Below are 9,985 nucleotides of genomic sequence, written 5' to 3'. Positions count from 1 at the left end.
GACGTCCTCTACATTGGTGAGACCAAGTGTAGAATAAGGGGACTGCTTTGCTGATTATGAATAAGGGGTAGGACATTTGGGATTGAGATGAGGAAAAACTTTTTTACCGAGAGTTGTGAATCTGTGGAATTCTCTGGCACAGAAGGCAGTGGAGGCCAATTCACTGGATGGTTTCAAGAGAGTTAGATTTAGGTCTTAGGGCTAACGGAATCAATGGATATGGGGAAGAGAGCAGGAACGGGGTACTGATTTTGGATGATCATATTGAATGGCGGTGCTGGCTCGAAGGGCCGAATGGCCTGCTCCTGCTTTTATGTCTATGTTTCTATGTAACACTTTCTGGGGGTGGGAAGTTCAGATGCCTCCAGGGTCAGGGTATTGCCCCCAGCGCTGGCTGCAGGAGGTGCCCCCGAGATACAAAGGCGGTCGGCGAGGAGAGGGACATCGGTTTGCGGGCCAAGCTGGTCGTGCGCGACGAAGCAGGCCCCACAGCTGCCTGTGGCTTACCTGGATCAGGAGCTGCTCCAGTACATCGAGCGTGTGGACTTTTTGTAAATGCTGCCAAAATATGGCAACTCATGCATGTGTGATCAATGCAAAAAGAATTTCACTGTGCAGTGCACATGTGACAATAAAGCACCATTGAACCATTGTGCCCTGTCTACCAGGGTCAAATGGAGCTCCTGTTTGCTTGCCACTTCAATTCCCCTTTCCATCCCCCTACCGACCTCTCTGTCAGCCTTCTCCATTGCCACAGTGAGGCCACATGCAAACTGGAAGAAGAGATTCCTCATATTCCACTTGTGTAGACCACAACCCAATGTTATGAACATAGATAGACTCAAAGTGCTGAAGTAACTCAGCAGGTAAGGCAGCATCTTTGGAGAAAAAAGGATGGATGATGTTTCGGGTCAGGACCCTTCTTCAGACTCATTATGAACATTGAATTCTTCAGTTTCAGGTAACCCCACCATCTGCCCACAGCTTTATTTCCACCTCCCCCGCTCACATATCCACCAGTACCTTTCCCTCCTCTACCTCCCCCATCCACATATCACCCATCCATCCTTGCTCACCCCATTTTACTCATTTCATTTCATGCCATGCAATTGGCATCCTCTGTTTCACATTTTACTGCATACTTTTTCTTATTAGGTTGCACCAGTTGCATCTTGTTGGCCACTGACAACCTATATATCAAACCAACCAACCGTATTACTAAGGATAAATCTCTCACTCAATGATAACAAACTAAAACATGCTTTATGCATGCTTTAGCTGAAATTGTTGACCTCCAAGTCAAACTTCAAGTTGACAAATAAAATATTGACAATTAAAGGTTAATTGCAAACAATCTGAATGTTTATTTTTGGGTCAAAATAATAATAATACATAATAATGTCCTTGGTGCACAGAGATTACATTAAACAAACACATTATTCTTATTCGTTTAATCATTTATTTTCTGTGAGTTGAGTACGTTCAGCCAATCTATAACCGAGGTGTCAATAAAAGTTTAAAAATATATACGTTCTCCCTTTGCAAGGGAGCACCACCCTTCAAAAACAGTGCAGGGAGATTCAGATAGTTTTAAAACAATGTAGGGATTTGGTTAAGAGGATGCAAGGATCTAAAAATAAGCAGGAGAAATGTGCATTTAAAGGAGCATGAAGTAAAAGGATTGTTGTAATGAACAAGAAAGGCAAGAGACTGAAGGTAAAAAGTGAGAGAGCCAGAGTTCGCAGTGAGGACAGTGAGAGAATGCACTAGAGACAGTAGACGCTGGAGTCTTGAGCACCAAACAGACTGCTGAAGGGACTCAGCAAGTCAGACAGCGTCAGGTTAGGACCCTTCTTCAGACTTAGTCATACAGTATCTTTCCACATATACTGCCTGATCCGCTGAGGTCCTTCAGCAGTTTGTTTTGGACACTAAGGGAATACACTAGCAGATGTTCTTTGGCAAGATTGTCCTGAGTAAGATTGTCCTGTCCTTGGAACTGAGTAAGTCATGAATCTTTGCCTAAAATTTACAGAGCTGCAGTGTTAATTGGGGACTGACATAAAGGAGAATCGAGCATGCAATGTCAGTTTAACAATGGCACAACAAAGGTAACGAAATCCCCGCTAAAACCTCAACTACAATACTTTCTTATTTTGAGCTCATAAAAGCTTTTTGCGCTTTCAATTAAGAAAGACTGCGGCAAATTTTACTTTTAAGTGTAGCCGCAAACAGAATTTCATCTTTACTTTACATATTCTCTGCAATGATATGCAAACTATGATTTTAACCGATAGGCCGACCACGGACCCACATCCAGATATGGATCAAGGAATATTTTCATTCTTCTGTGATGCTATACTGCATCTCACCTCTAACATGCTCTCTACTGGAACGGAGCTAATCTACAGAATGAGAAGATAACTCTTCTCCCTTCATGGTCTCCGCCTAATCATCAAATGGATCCTGTTCATACTTGGGAGTATGAGCTCCAAATGATCATTGGCTTATTTACTGAAGCATATGAAGAAATTGGCCCTTGCTCGAAACAAACGTCCTCTGCCTTTTGGCATATTGTTCTCAACAACAGAGATCACATTAGGACAGGTAAAAATGGCCACATTTTGGAAGCTGTCAGTGTAGATAGACATCAATTCACTGTTGCATCCAGTACATCAGCACTGTCTTTATTTGTATGAGGAACGGAGTTTGAAAATCGGGGCCTGTAGACGGGTACTTTGCTTATGGCCCGCTGGGTGCAGTGGTCTATGCCCCTCTGTGTGTGTGAAAATATGAACTATTGACCGCAGGCACTTCAAAGCTATTTGGACCTTCAAACCATGATCTGCAAATAAACTCCAAAGCTGTTAGCAGGATAAGTGAACAGATATCACCTACCTCTTCCAGGCCAACACCCACAATATAACAGCTCTAATTACACTCAGCCAATTCTGTGAGTAGCCAACATTGTTCACAAGCCCAAAACCAGATTCTCAGTTCCCTCTGGAACTCCCTCCTTGAAGGTCACTGGCAAAAGAGTTTTTGAATGTTTAAAGACAAAATTAAAGGTATACTTGATAAGGAACAAAGTGAAAGGTGACTGGAGGTAGACAGTAACGTGAAGATGAAATCACCCGTGACCTTTAGCTAAATGGTGGAGCAGGCTTGAAGGACCAATCAACCCACTCTTGCTTGCACCTAGTTTATATGTTTGTATGACTTAAAGCTGTTATTTTCCTCTTAGCTCCATCACAGTAGACTTTAAGGAGGACAGAGGAAATATTTCATGGATGTTCCGTAAATGTTCCTGAAAATTTGTAACATGTTCATTGATTGCCGGGAATTCCAGGCACAAACGGAGCAGGAAGGGGCTGAGACCTTTTGGTGGGAGTACCCAGAGGCCAGGTAACAAGATAGAAGGAGCACAAGACCTCCCAACAACTCACCCCAACCTAACAAGTACCTCCTGCTTCATCTGCAGGAGAGTCAATGAATCGTGTACAGGATAACCTTATTAATCATCTTGAAGGTAAGAGGAAGCAAGTCATGCTTGGCTCTATAGGATCATTCAAAAGAGAAGTCTCTGATATCCCATGGCAAAAATTCTTGGCATCCTACAATAACCATTTTGTGCAAGGTGCAAGGTCAGCCAATGTCTAGGTTTTCTGTGTTTCCCATTAACTAGCCAGAGCTGCATAGTGCCATTCAACGCGAACATCTACCTTAATGCCAAGAGCACTTACTCTGAACTCTGGATTTTGGGTCGTTTGTCCTTGGTTGGACAAAGGCTGCACTGAGGTCTTGTGGCAAATAGTTCTGGCAGAACCCAGCTGAAAATCAGTGGATGATTTGGTGACCCCCCACTATCACTTCTGTAATAATGGGTGCGACCTCATTGGATTACATTAACAATTAAATGTTTCAATTATCTGGGAACAGTGTGCACCTTGAATTTTTCAATTTTGGTACGGCTTCCACTATTGGGAAGTTGTTGGGCCATGGGCCCTTTCCAATGTGCTTAGCAATTTCTTTATGTCACATGGATCAATTGAAAAGTCAAATCTAAAATATTCGGGACATTGGAAGGAAACTAAGCTGGATGACTAGTTCAGCACTTACAGCTGAAGAATGTTGCAAACGCTTCAGGTTTTTTTCCATATCATTTGCTCCATCATCGGTGAGGATGGAGATTCTCATGGACGTTCATCGTTCAATTATCCACCATTCATGACTAGATGAAGAGGGAGTTGGGGCTTTGATCCAATTGATTAGTTATGAGACTATTCAACTGGCTACGGTATATAGCTTCTTCTTTTAGATAGCATCTGGTCCGGAAGAATGTAGTCTGGCAATCTAGTCCAGGTGCTGATTCTACTATGCAATTCCATCCTCATCACTGAACTAGCTCTGGCACTCTTTCTTAATAGTAACAATAAGAATCGGCTGGGCTGTGAAATCATGGGTTGTGGTGCAATAACATTCCATTGCAAATGATTCACAGGTTCTCATGATAATCATTGCGAGTTACTAGATCTCTTCTGTATCAGTCCCATTTGACCACTTCGATGCCATAGCCAAGAAAGCACATCAGCGCCTCTACTTCCACAGAAGGCTAAGGAAATTCTGTATGTTTCTGCAGATGCACCATAGAAAGCAACCCATCCAGCTGCATCACAGCTTGGTTTGAGAACAGCTCTGCCCAAGACCACAAGAAACTGCAAATAGTTGTGAACACAGCCCAGTTCATCAAATGTAATAAGGTCCAGAGTCAAAGTTGAGCACTCCTGCAAATTGGCAGGGATGCTGATAGATATGTGATAACACTGCCTGAAACACTTGATTCTGTGATTATGAGCATATCAGACTGTTTTATAAATGGCAAATGTTGGGACGGTGCTATGATAGTAACCAATCAATAGATATTGCAGTTTTGAAAACAGAAAATAGAAAAGATTAATAGATGGTGTCAGGTCCATACACATTTTACCACATGGAACACTGAATTTGATTCCTTCTTATCTATTAAGTATCTTTCACCTAATTCTTTACACATATTTTGTTATTTTTTGTTGAATATTTTAATTTATTTGCAACATTTTCAGTTTAGCTGGCGTATTACTATATGTAAAAAGAGGTAGAACTTTAATAAGACAAAAGCAATAGTCTTTAACATACCAATGATAATAACAATGTCTGATTCATTCATTATTAAAATGACGTACAATTTCCTAGATACAACTATATCACCTGAGATGAGCACAGTTGTCTTTTAAACTATTACAAAACATTATCTTTTAAAAGAAACACATTTCTTTAGAATACACAAGTGCTGTCTACTAACGTCAATGTTCAACAAGGTTAAAGCGTTTTATACATAAAAATGATTTTCCAGGGCATAAATATCCGAAGAGAACTTGCAAAAAAAAGTATTACTCTTTTACTGGTGAATGACCTGGAAATAATCCATCCGCAAAGATCGCCTCTTATGGAAGCAGTGCAAAGGATCTACTGGAATGGACCTCAAAATACTGGAAGGGCTGCAGAGGACCTGCCAGCAAATACTCAAATGATTGAAGAAGCCCAGTCCTTTTAATGAAACCAATAGATAGCACAGACCAACACAACAATTGTGTTACTGAAAGAGAGGGAAGTAGCTTGTCAGCAGATGTCTGTTCATCAGATTGATGGTTGCGTTCTGTTGGGTCTCTATGTACTTGTTGTTGATGTCACTTGAAGCCTTAAACTGAGGATGCAAACCAGTAATATGAAGCTGTGGAATATTAGTGTCCGTTAATTGTAACCGTGGTGTGTTGTACGAGTAACGCAATGGAAAAGACTTTTCGTGGAGAGCCCTGATTTTGTTTGCATCTGTGGTACTTGCAGCTCTTGGGTGCTGTGTATCTTTAAAATGCAACAGGTCTAAGCTTAGATAGTTCAGCTTCACCCGGAAGGGGTCTCTGAGTAACTGTTGGCCAGGCAAGAGGAGGTTCTTCACAGATGTGCTCACCTGTGAAAATTTGGTCTTAGGTGGCAATTGCAGTTTTCCTGACCCTTTGTTTCCACCTGCCTTGCTAAGCTTTGACATTTCATTTTGCTGTTCCACTTTGTCACAAGACTCATACTTGATAATGTTTTCAGTTGCACTTTCCTGAGCTGTGTCAACAGTGTTATTTTTTGTTTCTTCCAGATCATCATTTGCAGAACTTGAGCCCAGAACACTGTGGTCACTTAAATCACTTGCCGTCTTATTGTAGTGAGCACCACGATTTCTTAATTTGTGGATATTTTTGGAAATATGTAAATTCTTTGCCTTGTGATTTTTGGAAATGTAGTGCGTTTTATGTTTGCTATAATGATTGGGACCATTGTGATCTTGGAGGATATTGTTGGAATCCTGAGAAAGGTTGGAAGTCTTTGAATTAATGGGATTGGGAAATGTGTTATTTTCATTACTAGAATTATTGAAAGAGAAAGGATATTTTTTGTTGGACTTAATGGGAAATGGAGAATTATTTGTAACGTTACCATTACTGGTTTGTGACTGACTGTTTGTATTGGTGGGATCAGTGGCATTTAATGTATTTTCTGTAATTCTGGAGTTGTTTGGATTTAAAGGACTGTTTGCAGTCCTGGAGTTTTGGGAATTCAATTTATCTGTTGTGATACTGGAATTAACAACATTTAGTGAATCCTTTTTAATGCTGGAATTATTAGCATATGATGTAATCTCTGTAATGCCACAATTAACAGAGCTTGATGTCTGATTTGTAGTGCTTGAATTATTAAGAGTTAAATGTTTAGTACTGTTGGAATTTTGCAGGATGAGGCAATGGTTTGTGTTGTTAGAATTATTGGGGGCTAAAGAATCTTTTGCTTTGCTGGAATGAGTGAGTTTCAGTGGCGTTTTTACAACATTGGAAGGACTGGGAGCTAAATGATTTTTTCCATTGGCAGAATGCAACATAAAAGGATTCTTTGCATTGATGAAATTATTGGGACTGAACAGCTGGTTTGTAAATTCACGTTTTCTGTCAAAAAAGGAATATTTTGGTTTGCTTGGATTGATGAATACTTTTGAAGTGTCTTTATTTTTGGCTTTTTCAGTGTTGGCTGATCTGTTTGCATCGAGGTTCAGGGAATTTTGGTGGTTCAGAACTTTGGCAGCAATGGACCTTTGCACAATTTGGGAGAAGTGCAGCCCTGAGCTATTGTTCCTCTGAGTCGACAGGGATGGTTTCTTGATGCTTGATCCTTCAACCAGCAGATTTATTCCAAGGTACAGAGGAATGTTTGTTGTATTCTGTTTAAAAAAGGAGTAAATCAAATTCGGAAACTAAATGTGGCAAAACATAATTCTCATGGTTATTGTAAATTATTTAAATTAATATGCCTTTGGGAGGAAAATTGGGATCTTAGGTTTAGGTTTATTATTGTCACGTGCACCAAGATACTGTGAGAAGCTTTGTTTTGCATACTCAAATCAGATAACACTGCACATAAATACAATCAAGCCACACATAAAGTACAATAGGTGGAGCAACAGGAAAGAAACAGAGTTTAGAATGTAGTTCTCAGCATTGTAGGGCACCAGCTCGAGACAACAATGGGGTAAATATCCACAATGGGGTAAAGGTGAATCCGACAGTACCCTAGCTTATGGAAGGACCATTCAGAAGTCCGACAATAGAGAGGAAGTGGCAAAGGGGGTAGAGCTGCTGCCTCACAGCACCAGAGGCACAGGTTCGATCCTGACCTCGTGTGCTGTCCGTGGGGAGTTTGCACGTTATCCCTGTGACCACGTGGGTTTCCTCCGGGTGCTCCGGTGTCTTCACACATCCCAAAGAAGTGCGTATTTGTAGGTTAATTGACTGCTGTAACTTGCCACTATGTCAGGGAGTGGACGAGAAAGTGGAATTACATGAAATTAGTTTGAACGGGTGATCGATGGTCAGCATGGACTCGGTGGGTCGAAGGGCCTGTTTCCATGCTTTATCCCTAAACTCTAAGAAGCTTTCTCCTAGTTACTCCTTCTGGATCCAACCTTGCTGAGGCTGTGGTCACACTGAAGATTAGTTATATATCTATTTTTTCTTTCCCAGGGTATTAGTTAGGCAAGGTGGTTTGAGACTATGAAGGGTAGTCTCAGTGGGTTGTAGACTACACTGCATTTGATTTACAATCCAAAATTCACGGATTGCATCCATTCCCAATCAGTTGAATTCAACAGCGAATATATTTAATCTTGAATCTACTATATATTGAAAAAACTCATATTTTGTTCCCAGATCCAACTATTCAGAACTGTGGTCAGAGGCACCAAGAAGAATGAGGGGGGGAATCTCTGAATCCTATCAAACAAATGAAAGGTATAGATAAAGTGGATGTGGAGAGGATGCTTCCAGTAGTGGGAGAGTCTATGACCAGAGGGCGCGGCCTCAGAATAAAACGATGTACATATAGAATGGAGAAGAAGAAGCATTTATTTAGCCAGAAGGTTGGTAAATCTGTGGATTTCATTGCCGCAGATGGCTGTGGAGGCCAAGATATTGCGAAGCAGAGATTGATAGGTTCTTGATTAGTAACGGTGTCAAAGGTTATAGGGAGAAGGCAGGGGCAGACTGGGGTTGAGAGGGAAGAATAGATCAGCCATGGCCTAATTCTGCTCCTGTGTCTCATGGTCTAAAAGGTTTTTGCGCAACAAGGTTTTGTGAACCTGAACAGTTTACAAATTGGAAATATGGCTGTGAACCGAGTCCCCACACGGCAGAAGATGCCTGCAGCCCCGTGGCAGCTGACAGATCCATTTTGCCAGGGCCCCAAACACTCGCTCATATATACGGGCGGCTGTACACGTCGGGTGCTCGTAAGTTGGGGAGGACTGGTAAAGGGGAGCATTTCCCTTCCTCAGTGCATATAACCTTCTCACAATAATAGACATAACTCTATGAAGTATTTCCCTGTCTGAAAGTAATATTTACGGTCTGTCTGAAGAGGAAACAACTGGTGGTCTGGACTGCTCTACCAAGAGGCCAACAAAGGGTCCTCTCTCATTCGCATCACAAGATCAGCAGCAGATTTTAGAATACCACCACAGAGTTGCAAGGTCAGGAGAAGTCTGACTAATTGGCAAGAGACATAGGATGGTCTTCTTCAACCATAAGCAGGCGGCTTTCTCTCACCATGTAAATCATACCGAACTCAGAAGAAATGCAATCAACTTTGAGATAGAGAGTGGTGGGAAGAGGGCATGGAATAAAGACCTGAAAGACATGACTGGGCAGAAATTTAATGCAGAAAAGTTAAACGGACATCTTTGACAGGAAGAATGAGACGACACACCATGAAGTAAACCACGCAACTTTAAAGAGGCTGCCGAGATTTCTAAACTTTAATGGTGAAAGTTAAAATGTTATGACTTTATCAAAGAAGGATCAAAGTACAAAAAGAAGGAAGCTTTGCTAAATATTTATGAAATACTCTTTAAGCATCGCCTACAATATATTGGAGACACAAGAGACTGTAGATGCTGGAATATTCAGGAAAAAACAGACTGCTGGAGGAGCTCAGTATGTGCAGAAGGAAAAGAACAGATGACGTTTTGTGTTGGGATCCTTCTACTGACTGTTGGAGTCTGAAGAAGGGTCCCGACCTGAAACATTGTTTGTCCATTTACTTCCACAGAGGCTGCCTGAGCCACTGAGTTCCTCCAGCAGTTTGTTTTTCGCTCTTTAAGGACATGCCAAAGCCTTGGAGAGCATAGGGAAATGTGTTGAAATAGTACATGCAATGTGGAGATGTTCACCTTGGAACAGAGAAGGAGAAGATAACATTTTATGGAGTTGGCCAGTCATGAACATTCAGTAGATTATGAAGGAAAATAGTTTTTGGAGACAGAAGAAGCAGTAAACAGAGGCTGAGATTTAAGAAGATGGGTGAAAGAACTAAAAGGAACATGAGGAATGTTTTTAATATCCGAGTGAGTCAT

General features: G+C 41.3%; 1 protein-coding gene across 9 annotated transcripts in view; it reads right to left on the bottom strand.

Moving 5' to 3' along the window:
• Positions 1 to 1,379: 1,379 nt before the first annotated feature.
• LOC144601739 (tubulin tyrosine ligase 3-like) overlaps positions 1,380 to 9,985 on the bottom strand; it is a 72,004-nt gene continuing 63,398 nt past the window's right edge. For all 9 annotated transcript variants that reach the window (XM_078414072.1, XM_078414075.1, XM_078414078.1 and 6 more), the window contains one exon: positions 1,380 to 7,300. In XM_078414072.1, coding sequence (XP_078270198.1) covers positions 5,633 to 7,300 — 1,668 coding nt within the window. In that variant the 3' untranslated portion in view covers positions 1,380 to 5,632. The remainder of the gene's footprint in view (positions 7,301 to 9,985) is intronic.

The sequence above is a fragment of the Rhinoraja longicauda genome, chromosome 17 (genome assembly GCF_053455715.1).
Source record: "Rhinoraja longicauda isolate Sanriku21f chromosome 17, sRhiLon1.1, whole genome shotgun sequence".
Lineage (NCBI taxonomy): Eukaryota > Metazoa > Chordata > Chondrichthyes > Rajiformes > Arhynchobatidae > Rhinoraja > Rhinoraja longicauda.
The sequence above is the reverse complement of the archived record's forward strand: the minus strand, read 5'-3'. Positions and strand labels throughout refer to the sequence as shown.